A 21,027-nucleotide genomic window follows, 5' to 3' on the forward strand; every position below is an offset into this window, starting at 1 on the left:
CCCTCGTTCAGGCTAGTTCCTTGTGTCTGAGGGTGTTTGCGATCGGTTGGCACTTGGTCTCCCTGCACTCTCTCTGAACTTTGTCAGTCTCCCGACGCTCAGGTCGGAGCACATCGCTTTCCAGATTGAGCCCCGTCGGGAGACCTTAAGGGAATAAAGAGATTCTTAACTCCTTCATCCAGTCTTCAGGGTCCTGTACTTCTCTATGGCCTCAACTTACGGTTCTACTTTTACTCTCCCCCCAGTTTGCTTTTCTCTTACCCTTGTCACACTTCCTTCTGAGTCTCTCCTCATACCTTGGCCTCTGCCTGACCATTTGCCTGTTTTCACATTTCCAGATCTTATCCGTGCCTCAAGCTTTGGATTTCTGATTCGCTCTCTGGCTGGAAGGAATCTCTCTTCCTGGGAACTCCCACAGGCCTTTGCTGTTTCTTTGTTACTGTGCTTAGGATCCTTTCCCTTGTCCTACGATTACTTATGTGTGTGTTACCTGTAGTTGTTAAGTTCTTTGAAGCCTGTGTTCCTGTTTTATTTTCCTATTTCTTAATCCTCTGCTATGTAGCTCTTAATGCATATTTATTAAGTAAATAGTATGTAAAGAGCTATCTTGTTCGGGGAGTATTTCATAGTTGAGAAAGGAACGAAATTTTGAGGGTATTTCATTAATATGCCAAAGACAGAAAACATCATGTGTTCCATAAGGACCTATAGAAATATATTCGCAGGTATTTGCTAAAAAAGAAATACAAGAAATTACGTGTATGGACAAGACCTTGGGTCACTGACTCAAACCGTTTCAGACAGGTGAAACCTAATATTTACAGCCATCCGGAATAGAAGGTAGAATTAACAGTGTGTTCAGACACTGAAACAGTGATTTGTGTAAGACCTGCAAGCAGAAGCATTTTGTTTGTCTTTCGTATTTCTGTAACATGCAGATTACATTTTACGGGCTCCGAATTAATCTTGATGTTGTTGGAATTTCTTTTTAGGATCTTCCTGGTTTTTCAGTGATTCTGTTCCCTCTCTTGCATTTTTTTTTTTTTAAGTTCTCTGTTTGTCCTGGCAAACGTGCGTTTAGGAAATGTTCTGTTTTGCAGGTGTCCTGGTCAGATATAGGAGGACTGGAGAGCATCAAACTGAAACTGAAGCAGGCCGTGGAATGGCCCTTGAAGCACCCGGAGTCTTTCACCCGAATGGGTGTTCAGCCACCGAAGGGAGTTCTTCTGTATGGGCCGCCTGGATGCTCTAAAACGATGATCGCCAAGGCTTTGGCCAATGAAAGTGGACTGAATTTCCTAGCCATAAAGGTATGGTGTCAGTTTTTAAATTGCTCCTGCCTTTTCCAGCCCCCAGCACCCATCCTGTGATTCCTTCCCTTCAGCAAACGTGAGAAGGCGACTTAGGGGTAGCTGATTTTCATCTGAGGTTGATGGTATAGAATTTATTGTAGTTCCACAGTATTATTTTTGAATTTGGGTAGAGGATATATTTAATGAACAGTGGGTGTCCATTGCACCATTTTTCCAAGTTTCCTGTACGTTTAAAATTTTTCAAAAGTAAAAGCTGGAGGAAACACATCAAACTGATTTGCTTTTCTTTGCACAGTCACCGGTGCTTTCATCCTGGTCTGATGGTGCGAGAAGAACCAAAGTAGCATCTCGCAGCCTACGCACGGGAGCCCAAGTCCCACAGTTGGGAATTCGTGTTGTGTCGTTCTCTCTCGCCTTCCCACGCAACAAAGGGTGCACTTTGGTTCCAACATACACGTTACTGAGGGTTTTCAGCGTTATAATTCAGTTTGAGCTTTTTGAAATAACAAGTCTTACACGTTTTGAAAGTACTTAGAAAAAAATAGTTAGACACAGGGATTTTTTAGCCAGTTGGGAAGCTCGAGTAATTTAGATATATTGAAAGGAGGGGCTCCCTAACACTTTCTCAGGGTTAATTAATTACCTGGAATTCCTAAGACAAAGAATTGAAAGACTTGAAACGTTTCTTTCTGAGTGCATGAAAGTACCGTCTAGCTTCCTCTGTGCATCTGGTCGGAACAGCGATTGGAAGATTCGGGCTCTACTCGGAGCTGAGCCGTCACGCTGGCCAGTGGTGTGGGCTCTTCACATCCTTCGGCATCTGTGTGTGCTTGTGCAGACGGGGCACTTGACATAGGCTTACGTGTAGTCTGTCGTCTGGGTTGATTACGTCAAAGTGTTTTCCAGCTGAAATTCCCTCTCTGCCCCTCTCTCGCTTTTGTCTGGAGCGTTACCGTAGATTAATTCCCCGGGTGCCGCTGGGCTGCTTTCCTGGGGGCGCCTGTTGCTGATTCCGGAGGAAGGGCGGCTGGGCCTCTGATGGGGACTGTGAGCGAGGCCTTTGTTAGCTGTGCTGGTGAGCACCAGGACGCGGTGACTTTAGTGTGTCCTTGACTGTTTGGGGAGATTTTCTTCTGACACTGGTTTCAGAGAGGAATCGCACAAAATACAGTGTATTTTCAGGAAATCCTGTATTTTACTTAAAGCAGTGCACAGTTTAAAGTAATTGCTTTTATTTATTTAACCAGATCGCTATCATTCTGTTACGACAGGTACAAGATAATCTGAACTTGGTAAGTTCCAAGTTCATCTTTGAGCTTTTGTTGGTAGGCTAGTCTAGAGGTCAGAGCGCTCCTGTGTTGCAGACATTGCCTGGGAAACCGCACAGGGGCTGCGTCTGTGTCCTGGCCGCTCTAGCATTGGTCTCCAGGGTCACAACTAAATAATGATGCTTAAGAAGGTCGGTGACTGTACCCGGGTCCAAGTGGCGGTGGTGGGACTAAAGTTGGGCCTCAGGACTTTCTGACTCTGGAGCCTGAGCCCCGAACCCACTGTGTTACAGGGTCTTTCCTTTTCCTCTTTTTAAGACAAAACCAGTGTCCAGTGCTCTTTCCGTTAATCACACCACGTTACTGGTGAAGGTGGTTCAGGCTGTTTCCATGGGGCAGCTTCAGAGAAGTGGGAAGACAGATGTTTCTGGGACCCAGTTTAAAAATAAAATTTCATTTCTCCAGCAGGGGTGTCCACCCTGCAGCCTGCGGGCCGCACGTGGCCCAGGACGGCTGTGAATGCGGCCCAACACAAAATTGTAAGCTTACTTAAAACATTGAGATTGTTTTTGTGATTATAAGTCACAATGTACTTAATGTGTGGCCCAAGACAACTCTTCTTCCAATATGGTGCAGAGCCACCAAAAGGCTGGACACCCCTGCCCAGGACAAGGAAGACTGAGAAAAATAGCACGGCTTTTCGGGGGGAGTTGGTTGAGTCAATACAACAGGTTAATCACTGCCACAGAAACAGGAACCTGATGAACAGAGTGGCAGTGCCTGGGAAAAGGCTAGTGGTTGAATGAAGTGGAGCCGGAAATTGACCTCCTTGTATATGACCTATGCCCTTGACACTGAGCATGTTGCAGTGAAGAGAGCACCAGGCCAGGGCCCAGCTGGCTTTGGTTTGATTCTTGGCTCAAGCACTCAGTTTTACCTGTGTAACCTTAAACAAGTTCTCTAAGTCTCCATTTTTTCACCCATCTAGGCTCTTTGAGAGGATTGTATTAAAAAGGTAGGTGAAAAAGTTTTGGAGGGTGTAACTACCCCAGCTCCTTATGTGTGGGGCTGTACTTAGGACTCCTTTCCAACCCAGGAGTTCAGTGCTGCAGCGGGGTTCGGGGCCAGCTGCTTCCCAGTGGGGATGCTGGCAGCCACCACCTCCGCCCGGTGACCCAATCCGGCGTCCTCAGGGATTAGGTGTGCTGACGGTGTGGTTGTGCCTCGTGGGAGAGTGATAAGACGGGCACTTCATCTCTGGTCTTCCTCCCAAACTTGGAATTGGTATGCAGCCGTGAGAAAACCATCAGGCAAGCCCAAATGGAAAGGCAGGAGTCAAACACCTGACTGGCACGGGTGCCACTGTTAAGGCCGAGAGACGCGCAGCCCAGAGGAGCCCAGGAAAGCATGGCAGCCGGATACAGTGTTAGGGTCTCTGGGCAAGATCCTGGGACGGAAAAACTAAGGAAGTGGGAATGAACTGTGGAGTTTAGTTAATAATAATGCGTCAGTATTGGTTTATTAATTTGTAACAAGTGTACCGTACTAACATAGGGTATTAATAATGGGAACACTGAGTGTGCGGTAAGAAATGGCGGTGGGCATATGGGAATTCTTCGTGCTGTCTGCTCAACTCTTCTGTAAGTCTCAAACTTCCTCCCCGCCTGCCAAAAAAGTCTACCAATTAAGTCAGCATTTTAAAGTTAGCGTCACAGATCTGGGCATGTCATGGACGTTCAGGGACTGTAACAGAAGGTACAGACCCGCTCGCTCAGTGGTGTCCGGCCCTGCACCGGTTGAGGGGGATGCGGGGAGGGGAACCACGTGGAAGACGGTGGATTCCTCAGGGAAGGACTTTGGAGGAGACCTTTCCTGTCCTTCATCCCGCTTGTGGTGACAGCGGAAAGTTACTGAGCAAAACCCTGGGCTCGGCCGCCCAGGGCTCGCCTATGGCGTTGCTGCTCCCCGTTGGAGCCTGCGAAGGTGCGTGTTGGTTCTGGCCCTAGTCCCAGGCCCCAACACTCTAAAGAATACTTTCCTTTACAGTTTCGGTTATTTTTTCTTTCACCTGGGGTACAGCTTCTAATTTAGAGTCTCAACCAGGAACGGTGTTCACTTTTGTGCCTTTTGTGGACCTTAACTCTTTCTTCTCCTTCTGTAGGTTTGTTGCCATTTGGGCTCATCTATAGCCTGCAACCTTTTGACTTTCTATGTCATTTCCGTTAGGGCTTTTGGTTTTTAACTTTAAAAATTCCCTAAACTTCTCCCAATAGGGTTGTCTAATGTGCCCCATGCACTTAAATCGGCAGTTACTAGCGTTGTTACTGAATGAAGACACATCCTTAGTTTTATCACGGAATGGCTGTTAGGGAAGAGTAACCTATTATTCCTAGGACAGAGAGAGTAGCTCCTGTACCATTGTCAGCGTCCCAGAGTTCTGTAGAGGTTAATTGGATTCACTTAAATTTGGCATTATTTGTACACTGTATGAATGGATGTGTTGAGACATCACATGTTAAAGACTGTGTGTTAATAAATTTTTTTTGAAGTGGGCTCGTATCAGTTGATGAAACAGCTATGTGAAAAAGATGTATTGATGTGAAAATATTCTATAACATCTGGCTAAAAGCACAAAATGACAATAACATGACCTATAATAACAAAACCTTTAGCAATTGGAATGTAAGAAGACCCAGAGAGATTTAGAAAGAGAAGAATGCTTTTAGACTTCTAAGAAATTTACTTACTAACAGAAGAAAATTTTATTATTGGGTTGGTTTCATTTTTTATTCATAGATTCCAGCTGAGAGATTATTCTCTCTTTTCAGTCTCTTTCTGATGGAATTTAATTAGAATTGAAATAAATATTACAGTATTATGTCTATAACACTTTAAAAACATTTGTAAATGTTTTAAATTGCAACAGTAACTCCAAATGATACATTAAGCGCCTTCTGTGTGCCAGGTACTGTCCATGGTGAATGGCGATGTGGTAGATTGCTGTCAGCCCGAGTTAGTGCGGGAGACACACGTGACTGAACACGTGGTACAAGGAAATGGGTGGCATTTAGAATCCTGACACCGATTGCAGAAACCAAGGGAGAAGTCCAGGTGATTAAACTGTTTACTTCCAGTGACTGGCAGGTGGAAATACCCGAACTGTGGGAGGCGTTAGCCTGTGAGGGGGAGAGGCAGGTGGGAGGTGGGGAGTGGCTACTGAACCGGGATTTAGGCGTGTGGAGTTTGGAATACCTTAAACAATACGGCAGGCAGGTCCCGACGGCCATTGTAAGTATGGGTTTGTGGCTCAAGAGAATGGCCCCTTCTAGAGATGGCCGCACGGACGCCCAGACCCAGTGCCGCAGGTTCTGCGTCCAGACAGTAAAGGAGATTGATTGGGAGAGACCTGGGGTTGTCGTGGGCTCGTGTACGGGGACACTTCCCTGCCAGCCTGTGCGCGGTCAGCATGGCGTCCTTCTGAAAAAGGGTTGTTTTTTCCTAAGGAGTGGGTGAATTTGGGGGAGAGCTTGGATTACACTTCTTGGGAGGAACAGCTTGAGTTCCCTTCCCTTCCCTGCCAGCCTTTGTTGCTTTTTAGGTTTTTTTCTTACCCAGAGCCTGGTATTTAATGCCTGTTTTCAGACTCTTTGAAGTGCTTTCCCAAAATGGCCTTCTGTATGTGCTGATGCTGTTCTTTTTATTAATTTTCAAGATCCTTCACTTACAGTACATATATGTAACTCTATCTCGTGAGTTTGGGTTTTTACGAGCATATTCCGTAACATTTAACCATAGTTAACACTTAGGTTAACTTGCCTTCCCTAGACATTTTAGAACTTATAAAAACTTGATTTGAATTGTAATGGCCAAAAGCAACAGGCAGGTGTCAGACACATTTAAAAAGCCCTTGGGAAGACCAGGAGAGACCCAGCAGATTAAAGGGGCAAAGCTGTGAGAACATGAGGTGTAAGTATTACCCTTGAATTTGTCACTGATACGGTGTAAAATAATGAAACAGTAAAAGATTGGTTTAGTTCGCATTGGATTCCACGGCTGGACAAATGTTTTACATATATTTATGTTATTTCTGTTGTTTTGTAAACTTGAGCACTTGCTCTCAGCCATGGAAACAGCGAAGAGTGCTACCCCCAACTAAGCCAGTTTATGGTACTTCACTTCCTTTCGGTATTTGGTCTTGCTCACCCTTGTCAGTGAAGCACATGGAATCTGGGCAGGTGAAATACGGCAGGACCGATACTCCATAGTGTCTGGTAAGTGAAATTGGAAAAGAAGTAACCTTATCCAGCCTCATGGCCTGATCCATTCCAGGGATTTAGGTATTCCTTTTTTGAAGAGTTAAGTAACTTATGAGCAAACGTGGGGCGCACATGTGCCCCTGCTAGCAGCTGTTTATTGAGAGTTAGACTTTGCCCTTGCCACAAGGTCTGCTCCCACAAACACCATTCAATTTGAACTGCTGGTACTATGTAAAATCTTAAGAGGACATTTCCCTTTTTTTTAAGGACTTGGCAAAAACAGAGGACATCATAGTTTTTAGAAAAAGTGGTAGTCTGGGAACCAGAGCCTGCATTCTCCCCGTCCTGTCTGCCGATTGACTTCTCCAGGGCCGAGAGCATTCTCGCGCCCCCTGGGCCCTGGGTTTCCTAGGTTCTCCGTGAGGCAGGTTAGACAGCGTGGCTCCTGCCTCCCTTCCTCTGACCACTTCCTGTGGCCAGCGCACACAGTGCTGCTTCTCTTAGATGTCGCTTGTCCTTCGTGCCTGTTGGTGGCTAAGCACTTGGGGCATTTTCTCTAATTGTCAGGTGTGATGAACAGTGAAGGAAGTCAAGTCACTGTTCTGCTATTTTCTAAGCCATGTGACTGTGCAAATTACTTAGTTTTTTTGCACTTCAGATTTTTTTCTGTAAAGCTATAATCATAAGAACATCCATCTCAGAGGATGTGGTAAGCAGTAAAGGTGAATAATAGACATCAAGCCTTTAGCAAGATTTTATAATATTATCTGATGCTGCTAGTTGCTGCTTTCTTCTGTGTTTAAGGGTTAGATGTACATTTGGTTGCAAATTGACTAAAAAAGTATAGCAGCCCATTTTAGGGTCCCTTAAGTTTTGTGTTAGTGTTAGAATAAAATGTAGTACATATCTTTGAAAGTGAATTTAGTCTTTTGCAACTCGTCAAAAATCACTGTATTCTTAACAGCATACAGTGATTTTTAGCAATTTGAACTTCAAGCTCAAAATAACCTTCCTTCATGATGGTACTGCTTGGTCTTTTTAGAGAATTCTGGACCCACATCACATATCACTTTAGCTTCCGGGGCTGCGAAGTCTCCCAGATAACATCCATGGGTGCGAGTGTGGTTCTGCACACAGCCCCGAGGGCCCCGGTGGCCTCCTGAACAGTGTCCTCACTGCCAGGGAGCGACGAGGCGTCAGTTACCCTGACCCAGGCCGTCTGCACAGTGCTCGGTCTGGTTAGGTTTCAGATGTTTTCTTTCCTTTCTCTTTGGCTTCTTTTTAGGGAAGAAGCCCTGTGCCTTCTCCACAGGTTGCTGACAGCCCTCCTCCATGTAGGAGAGGAGTGAGCCTGCACTGGTTGAGGCCGTTCACTGTATTGCCCCATTTTCACCAGAATATCAAGTCTGTCTGCCTGCACAGCAGGTGCTCAACACGTGGTGGTCTTTCTGGTGGTCTTTCACACGCAGGCTACTGATCGGGTTCTCCCAGACTATCAGAGGTCGCAGTCTGGTGCTCTCCAGCAGTGATGTGCAAGCCGTATTCTCTTTTAGAGCCAGTCTGTGGAGAACAGTGTCGTTTCTCCAGATTTTCTGACTGCTTGCCTTCAGTTAAGCCAAATAATTAGGAAGCTGAATAAATGCATTGAACGTATTGCCCGTGTAGAGAAATGGCTTCACCGGATTACTGTTTCACGTCATGCCCTAGACTTTGAGGGAGAGTTGCTATGAGAACAGTAACAGTAACGCAGAGTTGGGATGATGGTGATTATAATACAAACAACACGGACACCAGTAATTTCCTTTCTGATTGTGATCAGGCCACACTTGCCTAATTAGTCACCCTAAACCAAATAAATTCTGCATAAACATTTCTTACTCCTTCCTCCTCACTCTTCCCGCTCCGCGCCCCCCACCCCCAGCCCCCAGCACAAACCCATTCTCCCAATTACCTAAAGCTTATTTATTGAGTGGACCCTGATTCTCGTTTTCTTGTTCAGTTTCTGAACTTTGTCCACAGTCCCCTCTGGGTAAAAGCGTCGGTATCATATGTGAATGAACAGCTCTGGCTTCGTTCACTTGACTTTATCTTTTATGCTGTGAGCAGGCAGGCCTTGTTCCGCGCTGTGCTGCAGGACCGGGAAGGTGATCGTGCAGGGCGAGACCGCGCAGAAGTCACCTAATGATCAATGCGGGAAAGTTCAACTTTCCTGTGACCTTAAAAAGTTTGGCAGAGCATTTAGAACTCTCTGACTCTGGTGTGTAAATGTGTAAGGCATTTAAGTGTTACAAGGCACTTGCCCGTGTAACAGCTTTCTTGCTGGTTCATCTGCTTCCAAACTGTCTCCTTAGTCCAGCCTTTCATTCACAGTTTGACAGTGTAGTTCTCCATTTTATGAGAACACTCAGTTTATTCACTCATTTTTATATTAATGTTTTTATTTTCAGGTTTAATTTTTGTAAACAGTGCTTTAATAATACACTCTTGTATAATTCTCGTACATTGAAGTAGAAGCTCTTGTCATTGGTCATCTTAAACATTACTAGATATTATGAAGTTGCTTTTTAAGTGTCTTTTTTTTTTCTTAATGTTTTGATCAATTTTCTTAATAGTTTGAAGTCCAGGTTTTTTACTCAGGAGTTGTGTCATTGATATTTTTGATGATTTTTTAAAATCTAGATTGGGGTCAGCTAACTGTTGTAAGCCCTTGCTTAACATTGTCAGTATATTCTGGAACCTTAAAGGAAATGATGTATAATGAAACTAATTTTACCGTAGGCTTATTTTTTCTTTTTTCCAATTTTTTAATTGAATTTTTTAGGGTGACATTGGTTAATAAAATTGTACAGGTTTCAGGTGTACAATGTAAAAACACATTGTCTGCATGTTGTAGTATGTGTTCACCACCCCAAGTCACGTCTCCCTCCCTCACCCTTTAATTACTCCTGTACCCTCCTCTACTTCCGCCTGACCACCCCCTGGTCTCTATAGCGAATGGTTATCTGGGTCTGGGAGTCCTTCTTTCTTTCTTTGTTCAACCCCTTCGCCTTTCTCACCCAGCCCCTGCCTCCCCTCCGCCGGCTGTCTGTCTGCTCTCCTCGGGCTGGTTTCCGTAAGAGCTTTCCCACAATCCAAGTGTACGCAACGCCATCTGTTTGGCCTCATCAGAGACCTTTCTGATTGCTTCCTGGGTCTTGATGTATTTCCCACTTGGAAGGCACAGAAGAAGCCCACGAAGGACTCGCCTGCAGTGTCTCCTTTCCAGGAGCGTTCCAGACTGGGTGCAGTTCCTTTTGTGTGTTTCAGTGGCGCCTGCGCGCCTCGGTCCCGGCAGCACAGTCCTGTGTGGTGGCCATCTCCGTGAAGAGATGGTCTCTTTACGGAAACTAAGCATCACCTGTGCCAGTTTGCAGCATTGGCTGACATTCAGCTAGGGTTTGCCGGTGTGCTGCACTCGGTCAGGTGGTTTTTGATTGGTGTAAATCGGGTAGCCTGTGCTCAGGCCAGGGCCTGGGTACATCCCCTTAGTGCCTGGAGCTGTGGTGTGCACGGGATAGAACGCAAACCTTGTTCCAAATAAGGTGTTTGTAGAAAGAGAAACAAGCCCACACACGCAGCACCTGTTGGGTTTGCAGTTGGGTTTGGGGCAAGGGTGTCCTGAGAAGCCGGGTGCTGGGAAGAACAGTGAGTGTGGTGAGAGAGTGCTCCCACAGCTAAGGAGGACATCTGGCCTGCCGGCCAGCCGTCCACCGGTATCTGAGGGACGTGCTTGTGGGTCTCAGGCAGCGGTGTGTTTTTTTCAATATCCTATGACTTCTTGTGATGTGATGACTATGGAACATGAGAAAGTAGATAGGTATGCGATAAAAAATAAAGCCTACTGTTTTTCCATACCACATGTGATAGTTTAGGTGTTTAAGAAAGAAAAAAAATGTCAGACTTCAGAAACGTTGAATGTCGGAAAATGTGCACATTTGAACCAGGGGTAGGTAGAATATTGCTGGGAGACCCGCCACTCTTACGGGGAACCTCTTGATGGGGTCCATTCACTAACGATCGGTAGCATTTTGTTACTCAGAGTCACACCGTTCATCCTTGGGGCCCTTCTAACGGGCCTGGACACAGAGGGCAGGAGAGACTCCCCATCGCCCAGATGAAGCGCCGAGGGGCAGATCGCTAAGGAAGATGCAGGCAGGTTGAGTGAATAGGCACTTTGGGGGCAACCAGGGTCATTGCCATGGCGTGACACTGCCGTGGCCCTGGGACTGCTGCACGGGAGAGGTCCCCTCTGGCCAGGGCACGGCTGAGAGGGGCACGTTGGGCCCTGGAGAGGCACGCCGTCGGGGTCTGGGTAGCTGAGTCAAGGGACAGCAGGGGCGCAACAGCAGCGCTCCTCGGCCACGCTCAGGGGAGCCCTGTGGCGCCCGTCGCGGTGCCGTGCTTCCCTCTCCCGTGGAAGCACTCCGTCTCCAGGAGCTCCGTGCGGTCCTAAGGCCGGGAGCCCTGGGTCTGTTGATCTCGTGGACTTCGACCCTAACAAGTGGACCCACTCGGAGCAGGCAGTGTTTCAACCTGGGAGTCCAGTGTCACCTTTGCCGGTCTCCGGTTAAACTGCTCCGTCCTCGGTGCCCCGCACCATGCCTGCAGAGCATGACAGATGAACGAGACATGTGTGGTCACAGCCTCTCCTTTGTATCGATGTGCAGTTTTTGGAACATGGAGTCGCTTTAATTTCTGAGGTGCAAATAATACCCAGTGAAAATAAGCATGCTGAAGGAACTAATTTAATTAAAAGCAGATTTTTGGTTTTCCTTCCCCCCTCCCCCACCTTTTCTTACTTAATGGATGTATTTGCTCTTTCCTCGAGCTGAACAGTTGTTTTCTTCTCGTGCAGGGGCCCGAGTTAATGAATAAGTATGTCGGCGAGTCTGAAAGAGCTGTTAGAGAGGTAAGAAGGCGCACCAGGAGGGGTGCTCTGCCTGGGGGAGCACACTTCTGTCCTCCGTGTGGTTTCCGTTTTCCTTTGGGCTACAGATTTCGAAATTCCACATCCCAATTCTAGTGGCATTTTTTTTCTTTAGGCAAATATTACTTTATTATTTAAAAACGCAATTTTGATCAATACTTTGTTTTTAAGCCTCCTAGTATTACCACCCTTTAGTTTTACCAAAGATTTTTAAAGCAAGTACCAGCATTTCATTTTAAAAAGGACATGTCTACACTTAAAAAGAACACGTGATCTCAGAATATTTAAATTCAAATCAAATAAGCTTGGTATGTGACATTCCACTGTACTCTCCTGTTGTACTTCTTTTACGTTGCCTGGTGATTTAGACAATGCACCCCCCGCCCCTGCCTCCAAATTTTAAAGCCTGCGCCTGACGGACAGGCTGCTCCCTCCTATTGCAGAAGTCACCCAGGCCAAATTCATGCACAGTCAAGGCGCTGGAGTCGGGCCGCCGCAGCAGTCTGAGCACAAGCCTTGACTTTGCCGAGCAGAGGGGTGCCGTCTCACACAGGCCCCTCCCTGTGTCCTCGCAGAAGCGCGGCATGCACAGGAGCCTGCGTCGCGGTGGATCGGGCAGTCTGCATTTGTGACACCCCTGAGTGTTAGAGTGGGAACACTTTCATCTGAGAAAAAATTTAAGTTACTTTTTGTTTTTTCTTTAACATGTAAATGATGGTAATTGTATAAAATATTAATCGATAATGGCAGCACCATCATTGATTAAAATGAAAAAGGTGATGTTTCTTACTATTAATGTTTTGGTAGCTGTCGAGTAGTTTTATGCTTATGACAAGAGAATGGGGGCCTAGGTCACAGGGGACACGCCTTCGGACCCCTCCCCACCCCTGCGGACTCTGGCCACCCACGTGCCGCCCTCGTGGCTCTCTCGCTGTCTCTGGTGTCGGGGGTCTGGCAGTCTGTCCAGCCTGTGGTCTTCCAGGTTTGGGTCTTTTTTTAGTGGTTTTTGTCCTGGCTTTACATCAAGTATTCCTTTCCTGTAAAGTCTTTGGTGAGGTGAACAAGGTGTGTGACTTTTGGAGGTAAGTGGAACCTTGGTTCTCAAACTTAATTTGTTCCGGAAAACTGTTTGAGAAGCGATTTGCTTGAAAACCAAGTCTGCCTTGTCACCCGAGAGAGACGCGTGACTGACCATGCGGGCATCAGCACAAAAGGGTTGCCGGGCGGGGGCCGGAGGCCTGCAGGTGTGTTAGACGACCACCGAGAGGTTTTTCTGTGAGCAGTGCGGTCGGGAACAAGACAGTCAGGAGCTGAGGTTTGACTGTATTTTATAAGTAAAGCTATGGCTAATTTTACACGTTTATGGCCTTTCTTTTAAACATGTGTTAATGATAATCCAGCCTATCATTTACTGAGCTCTACTGTGTTTTAGACATTGCGCTAAATGCTCTGCATCATTTTTTTATGCAGTTCTTAAATAATCCTCGGAGGCTAGCATCTATCCCCATCTGCATCGGGAAGGTGCGGAGACTGTGGGTCAGAGCAGCCCGCCACCCACCGACGTCACACAGCCGGGAGTGGGGGCCTGGGGGTCAGGGAGGCTGTCTGCTTGTGCAAGCACGCTGCCTCCGTAGCTCCTGTAGACGGGCCTGGGTGGGTGCCTGCTGCTGTCTTGTCCAGTGCGGTGTGTATTTACCGGGCTGCTCGTACATCATAGATTCCGTTCTAAACCGTTTCCAAACAAACCCGTGCCGGGGCTTTTTGGAGGTCGCTGATCTCTAGCTAACGTGGCGCTCCTTCCCCCAGGTCTTCCGCAAAGCGAGAGCGGTGGCTCCTTCCATCGTTTTCTTCGATGAGCTGGACGCCCTGGCGGTCGAAAGGGGCAGGTAAGCACGGCCCTGTAGGCCTGTTGTGACGCAGCGGCAGTTGTGGGGCGGAGTCAGCACACTTCTGATGCCCACTTTCTTTATTAGTCCACTGGGCCTAAAAGAAAACATTTTGCCATTCATGTAGTTTTTTTCTGTTACACCCATTTAGTTACTTCATACGTACAATTTCATATGCACTGATATTCATCTGGGGCATTTGAGTTAATTTTTATAGTTTATTATCTGTAGAGGGATCCTTAGCACCATTTATCAAAATTTGAGTTTTATAAGTATATGGTTAAAACTATAAACAAAGGTCAATTAAGTATAATACATGATAGAGTAGAACCAAATTATAATAAAAGGTGTTATTATACAGATTTTAGTATTCTCTGGATTAAGTAATATTTCCTAAAATATAATTAGGTACAATAGAATAGAAATTAATAGTTTTGTTTCTGAATCTCAGGCAATAAAGACAATTATTTATAATAGTTTAAATTTATGATCATATAATCATATATATCTCACAGAACTATTTGTGAGTGTGGTAATTTTTTCTCTACAAATGTTCAGAGGTCCTTTAAGGAGTGTGTACAAGTCCTTCAAGTTGGAGAATGATCTTTTGTATGCCTTGTGCATAGCTTCCGGAAGCATACATTGATTATAAAGTCCGCCCGTGGCAGCGGCAGTGACAGCAGAGGGCGCCGAGTGAGCCGCAGGCCTGCATTCGGTAGGAAGCGTTGCTGCTCTCTCCATCCACCCGCGCCTCTCCTGTGCGCGCCCGCCCGTCTTTTCATTTGATGAGTTAATGTGCGTGGGCCCTTTCAGGACTTCCGAGGTGAGATGGCACGGCTGCAGATGGCTCAAGTTCACCTGAACTATAAGAGAAGAAACAGAAGCCAGAGAAGTCAGCTGGAGCAGTGCGACCTGCCACATTCATGTGACATTAGGGACATCTGTTCACGGAGCCTGAAAAGGAGCAGGGTGGGATACAACGTTACATATGAACCAGATGGGAGGTAGAATACAAATTTATTTTGAAATAAAATGGTACGAGAAACCAGACACAGGCACTTGGTAGAAATCTCCTGGTTTTGCAGGCAGTTAGGCTCAGAGGGAATTTGCCAGATGCTAATGATTTGCATCCTTTAGGTATCATTTCCTCTGATAGTGTATGTCCATCTTACTCTGTGCTGTGTGCCTCCCTCCTTCAGTGGCTCAATCAGATCAAGTACAAATGAGTTCTGTGCGGTTGCCTTTGTGTGGAAAATCTGGGGTCAAAGGCATGTGACGTTTCAGAAAACAAAGACGAGACTGGTAAGCAAATGTAATGCTAATGGTCCAAAGAAGAGAGTTTGGTTGCCCCTCAGTTGCAGCGAGTCTCATAGTTGGCTCGTTCTGGCCACAAGAGTCTCAGAGTGATGCTGTTTTCAGGGGGTTTCCTCCGAATTTTGTGATGTGCCACCCTTGCCTAGAAAGCAGTTGTTTTATCGAATGAGGTTGCTGTTACCTGAACTAAAGCAAATAAAACCTCCACATGTATGTTGTGTGTTTTTGTTCTTCAGCTGTTTAAACAGTTTCTAGGAACTATAAAAACAGCTGTCGATGGATCCAAAAGTATAAAATTTTAAAGATACCAAACCAATTTTATGCACTGTTAAAGAAATGGAAAACATAGAAAAATAAAAAATTCCATAAACTAGGAGACATTTCTGCATAACATCGGGCTATAGAACAGTCATTGTTTTCATTTGTTCAAACAATGACATTTAGATAAAACCCATATGGCTCGTCTAGCCATTACAGTGTGTAAGAAGACTGTTTCTTCCTATAAAGGTGGTGGTTTCCAAACTTCAGTTGCCCGATAAATTGAGCAGAGAATTACGATATATTACTAGTTTTTACTCTCCTGTGCATATTAAACCAATTAGTTCTGACTATTTAAAGTTACTCAGATTGGCCAGGAAAATGGAGGGTTGCAGGCAGCACATTTGAGTGGAGCAGAGGCATGCTGTTTGCTTAGCTCTGCACGCATCTGCTTTCAGACTGGTGTTCTCACACTTGTAACAGTGTCTGACTGCAGTCACTGCTTTATCCTCCTTCCTGCCCATTTAAATCTACCTGGGGCTTGAAAAGAAATAAGCCTTACATTTACTTCTCTTTATCTGTGTGCCCATTGAAATTACGGTGTTCTGAATAAGATTTTTTGGTCTTATTTCATATTGGGAGTTGAAGGAAATGTAAGATTCCTTTTGCAAAGCGCTTCAATGATCTCTGTAACATTTGGGAAAATTGGAAATGCTTTTAAAGCAGCACAGCTCTTTGGAAAATAGCTAATATGGGAGGAAGTAAGACGCTGAGGTAGGGAAGGGATTTGAATTATACAGGGCTGATAATATTAGACAACATTCATTTGGTGCTTATTAGGCCCTAGAAACTTTTAAGTGCTTTACAGGTAAAGAAAAAACTCACCAAAAGACCCCTGCATGAATGCAAAAATATTATACAATTGACGATTGTCTTCGGTATTTTGCCCGCACTTCCCCCCTCAACAGCTACCTTACCTTCCTGCCTTCTTTAAGGTTTATAGTGGAGACAGAAGGGCAAGCTGGGCAGTAATTCATCAGGCAGCCTTGTCTTGGGCAGCAGCCCTGTCCCCAGGAGTGGACAGGTGTGGGAGAGCCCCAGGGACTGGGTTCTCTTGGCCTGGCCTCTTGTGACTGAGGACATGGCCACTGGCTAAGCCGGAGACTCCTGGAGCAAACAAACCTTCCTGTGTCACAGGTCTTGAATCAGGTTCATCAGCTGACACACTGGTTGCCTGGGGGACCCAGACTTCTGTGCTGTACCAGCGGAATGTCTCTTTGGGAAAGTATCTGCGGAACCGAGAGTCACTAGCTGGAGGGACCCATCTTGTTTACTTAATTAGCTTCCAAATAATCCCTTTGTCACTCACCTAGTTGTGGCCTTTTGTTGTATTATGTTCCGGTAGTCACAACAGCCCTGGCGGTGTGTGTAGGCCCCGTTCCCACCTCCATTTTACAGGGGAGGCAGCTGAGGCATTTAGATGTGGAAATACTCCTCTGTCCTGCCTCACTAGTGGCAGAGCTGGGGTTGGAATGCAGGTGTTTACGCTCAGGAGCAGACCCCCTCAGCCACTTTTTGACCTGAGGACCACACCACCGATTCCAGAATTCCAGGTCTACGTAGTTAACTGTCTTCCCTTTCAAGCTGGTGTTTATTGTGCATTTTCTCAGAGACTTGCATAGTAATGACCCTGTCTGTCTAACTGGGCTGTTGTTCGACTCCTTTCAAGTAAATGTTTATTCAATGCTCATTCTGCAGCAAGCTTGGTGTTAGGGAGAAAACAGTGAACAGGACCTACGGCGATTTTCTTAACCTCTGTAAGCCACAGTTTCTTCATTGCAAAATGGAGTTAATAGTAACAAAGTCTAGGGTGTTGGCATTAAATACCTGTCCAGGGGGTGTCCAACCTTTTGGCATCTATGAGCCACACTAGATGAAGAGTTGTCTTGGGCCACACATTAAATACCTTGTGACACCTAATCAAAAAAAAATCTCATACTGTTTTAAGTAAATTTACAATTTTGTGTTGGGCCGCATTCACAGCCATCCTGGCCATGGATGGGTTGGGCACCCCTGAAAGTGTTTTACATAGTACCTGGAATTTTGTGACCACTTAAAAAACTTCAGCATTTCTTATAATTTCTGCATAGATATTTTTATAATAATAAATTTCACATAGAAATGTAGTGCTAGGGATAAAAATGAATCCTGCCAAACAGAGTTTATACTTCAGCGAAGGAAACGGAAGTGTTTTGGAAGTTAGAAGTATTCTACAGGTGACAGACCCCATGAGATTCCATCAACCTCAGATGCCATCGGTTGTGAGACAGGTCACTGATGTAGCAGTAGTGACGAAAAGGTCACTTTAAACTGTGAAATGGTGCTGAGAAACCAACTCCAAGAGACATTCTGATTTCAGAAATTTTAAATATGAAAAAACTTCATGTTCTAGAAATAGAAGTAAGAGAGTGTTGTTATTTGGGCGAAAGAGAGGATGATTTCTTCTGTTTTATAAAACTAATGCTATTATATACAATACTGTTTAGGATGTTGTTTTAGGACTAGAATGTAAAAAAATACGAGTATATGGAAAATGAAAAAGATTAAGTGCTCAGTTAGAAGCTGTCTGACTGGATGTCTCCCGGGAGGCACTGGGGAATCTGTGACACCGATGACCGGTGACCGGTGACTGGTATGGCTGTTCCCACACTGAACGGGTCTCCACTTGGAGTGGCTGTAACAGCGAGCGGTTCTGAGCCAGCTTTCAGTGCAGGCCTGGGTTCCAGGCTCAGCAGCATTCTGAGAAGAGCTCTGCGGTTTACAGTGAAGGTCAGGGAACGGGGCGGCCTTTTGCAGTGTGTTCAGAGCGCAGGGAGAGTCGTGCATTCGTGGCACTAAGCCCTGCAGAAGTTTCTGTAGGCAGCATTTCTCTGAATGACACTTTCAAAGAGGGTTCTAAATTGTTTTAATGTGATCTTTATGGTGGTTTTTAAAATTTCATAAAATCATAAAGTTTTATAGCTGGAAAAATTCTTACAAGTCATCTAGTGCAAGGTTTTATTCTTCAGAAGGAGCAGAAGCCCCTAGAATTAAGAGAAGAGGCTCGTGAACTCCTTTGAGGTCTCAACAAGACTGGAACTAGTGTTTTTGGTTTAGTGCTCTTCAAACGGCCTCTTGCACTGTCAGGATTTGGGTGTGTTTATCTGGGTAAATATTATCTAATTATATAAAGAATAATTCTACGTATTACAAACTCTAACAAAACCCACTTATTAAAAATTCTAGCCACTATTATTTTGTATGTCTGTGTTTCAAGTTTCTGAATACAGTGCCTGTTCCCTGGCATGCATAGTTTTCATATTGGTAAACTTTTAGTGTTAAATGCTGAAGAAATCAGCAAAAGAAATGGAAAGTGTCCAATGGACTTTTCATTTTACTAGTTTCATGACGCTCGGTGGCGCTCTGTGAGTACTTTGTCGCGTCTGTGCTGAGTCCTGCGGCCGTAGAGAAGGCGGGTCTGACTTTGCTTCAACACACGGCCTGTTGCGGCATCGGACTGGGGACCGAGAGTCTTTTCTTTGGTGACGTAGGACAGGTAGTTCCTCTTATTGTTTCTGTCTTGCCTTTAAAATGAAAATTGGCTTGCGTTTTACATAAATACCAAGAGAATCATTGTAGGTGGTGCTGGTGTTCAGAGTGGCGTTTCTTCGGCTCGCCTCCTTAAGGACTTTCTAGGTCTCTTCAAAGCCTGAGTAATGACTACGAGGGGGTGGGAGATGGGTTTTAAGAAACAAATTCAGATGCCCAGCATTTGGAGCTCTTTGTGACATTTTAATATGTATACTAGGAAAACATTGAAAATTTTAAATTGGGTAAATGAGATGTTGGTCTATAATTTAGAAATATGATGATAGGGCATTTTATTTTATTGGAGGAGTTGAAAAGGAAATAAATTATCATTTTTATGAAATGCTGAGTATTGAAAAATTAAAAAGTCGGTGCACTAGTTACCAGCATGGCGGTGAGATGTCTGTAGCAGGCCAGAGAGTACGTATTTCCGACTTTGAGGGCCATGCAGTCCCTGCTGAAACTGCGCATGTCCACTGCTGTAACACAGGAGAGGCCCCGGGGAGCACGGGGTCAAATAACAGCAGTCAGCTGGCTGGATTTGGTCTGTGGCTGTGGTTTCCTGACTTGTTTTGAGATATAGAGTCCCTTTGGTCTGTGGTTTCATGTGACTTTTGAATCTGAACAGTTTGAAAAAGTGGCTTGACTTCTTAAGAGAAAAGAAGTAGCAATGTTTGGGAAAGTGTAGCTTCAATATTTTTTATAGCTGAGCATTTTCCCCCATTTTCATGTTGACTGTCTCTAGCAGATAATAAAGTTTTATAAAATCATTTCATTATGTTAGTGATTACACATTTGTTTTCAAACTTTTCCGGGAGTTGATTTCCTAGGATGTCAGTTTTATGATTTTTGTTTCCTACTGCAGCTTTGAAATTCTGCCAAGAATATTTCTCAGCCCATAAAACATTTTCACTGTGGTGTTCTCCGGCCAGCTCCCAATGATCTGTGGAAAGGAAGGGCGGGGCAGTATGGGGTAATGGGAATCCAAAGAATTCCCTTCACCTCATCTCCCACATTATTTACAGCCACCATTTCCTCCGACAGCAAAGAGCAAATTGGACAAGTATGAGTTCACCTCTTTTGGTTTAGAAGTGCTCGATTGGGGCTGTCAGTAATAAGTTTCTGAATATGCATATTTTTATTAAAAATAATGAGTTAAATTACTTAGGTGCTACATAATACCATCACAAAGTCACATAATAAATTCTAAAGCTAGAAGGATGTGTGTGTGTGTGTGTAATCTAATGGAACTTCCTCCTTCGTACCTGCCCATAATGAGGAAGTCCTCGAAGGAGCAGTAGCGTCTCCAGCCTTTTACCTCAACTTTCTAGCACTGTGTCTACCAAGGAAGCACCAGACCTTCCCTTCTCAAGTAGGGAACCCTCAGCTGGTTCTCAGAGTCTGACTTCACCGTTTTTTAGTGTCATTGCTTAAAAAATTAAACACTGGGACGAACTGGGAAATTTTGTGACCCGCATTTACGTTCATAGAAACATCATCTTCGTTGTAAGGAAGCACTTGCAAGCTTTGGAATGCGTTCATCTGTTGAAGAGCTGCAAGAAGAGTTAATGAAGTGCTGAGCAATGCTTTCTCAAAAAAGTCCGAGACATAGGCCTTTGGGATGTAACTAGGTTTCGGTGAGGTCCAGCACGACGGGGTTCCTGTCCTTACAAGAAGATACACCAGAGAGCCTGGTTCCTGTTTCTCCGTCTGCCATGTGAGGACACAGCAAGAGGGTGGCCGTCTGTAAGCCCCGAAGAGAGCCCTCGCCCTGGCCCTTCAGCCCCCGAAACCATGAGAAAGTGGATTCCCGTTGTTTCAGCCCCTAGTCCGTGGCATTTTGTCCTGGCCGCCTGGGCACACTGACACATAGCCCTCCTGAAGTTCTGGTGACAGTGTCTGTCCGTCATCCATCAGTTCTCTTCACTCACTGCACATTCCTGGGTGATCTGTCCTACCTCCACCTCTCCAGGTACCATCGTTACAGCAAAGAATTCAGGAGATGTATTTCTGCCGCTGACCTCTTCCGTGTCCACCTCTCCAGATGCCCCACGGGCACTTCAAACCCAGCGTGTCGACAGTTCCAGTTCTTTCCCCCATGACTCCGTGGAGACTTCCGTTTACCAGCCCCACCAACTG

The 21,027-nt window shown here is 45.3% G+C and overlaps 1 protein-coding gene across 7 annotated transcripts in view; it reads left to right on the plus strand.

The window, feature by feature from the left end:
• AFG2A (AFG2 AAA ATPase homolog A) overlaps positions 1 to 21,027 on the plus strand; it is a 191,930-nt gene that overhangs the window by 41,772 nt on the left and 129,131 nt on the right. For 6 of the 7 annotated variants that reach the window (XM_045202464.3, XM_024569009.3, XM_053911556.1 and 3 more), the window contains exons 11-13: positions 1,101 to 1,310; positions 11,732 to 11,785; positions 13,610 to 13,689. In XM_045202464.3, the coding sequence (XP_045058399.2) occupies positions 1,101 to 1,310; positions 11,732 to 11,785; positions 13,610 to 13,689 (344 nt within the window). Of the gene's footprint in view, positions 1 to 1,100; positions 1,311 to 11,731; positions 11,786 to 13,609; positions 13,690 to 14,247; positions 15,197 to 21,027 lie in introns of those variants that run through there. The other variant, XM_053911558.2, reaches the window with a different exon arrangement.

This window comes from Desmodus rotundus, chromosome 9 (genome assembly GCF_022682495.2).
Source record: "Desmodus rotundus isolate HL8 chromosome 9, HLdesRot8A.1, whole genome shotgun sequence".
Taxonomy (NCBI): Eukaryota; Metazoa; Chordata; class Mammalia; order Chiroptera; family Phyllostomidae; genus Desmodus; species Desmodus rotundus.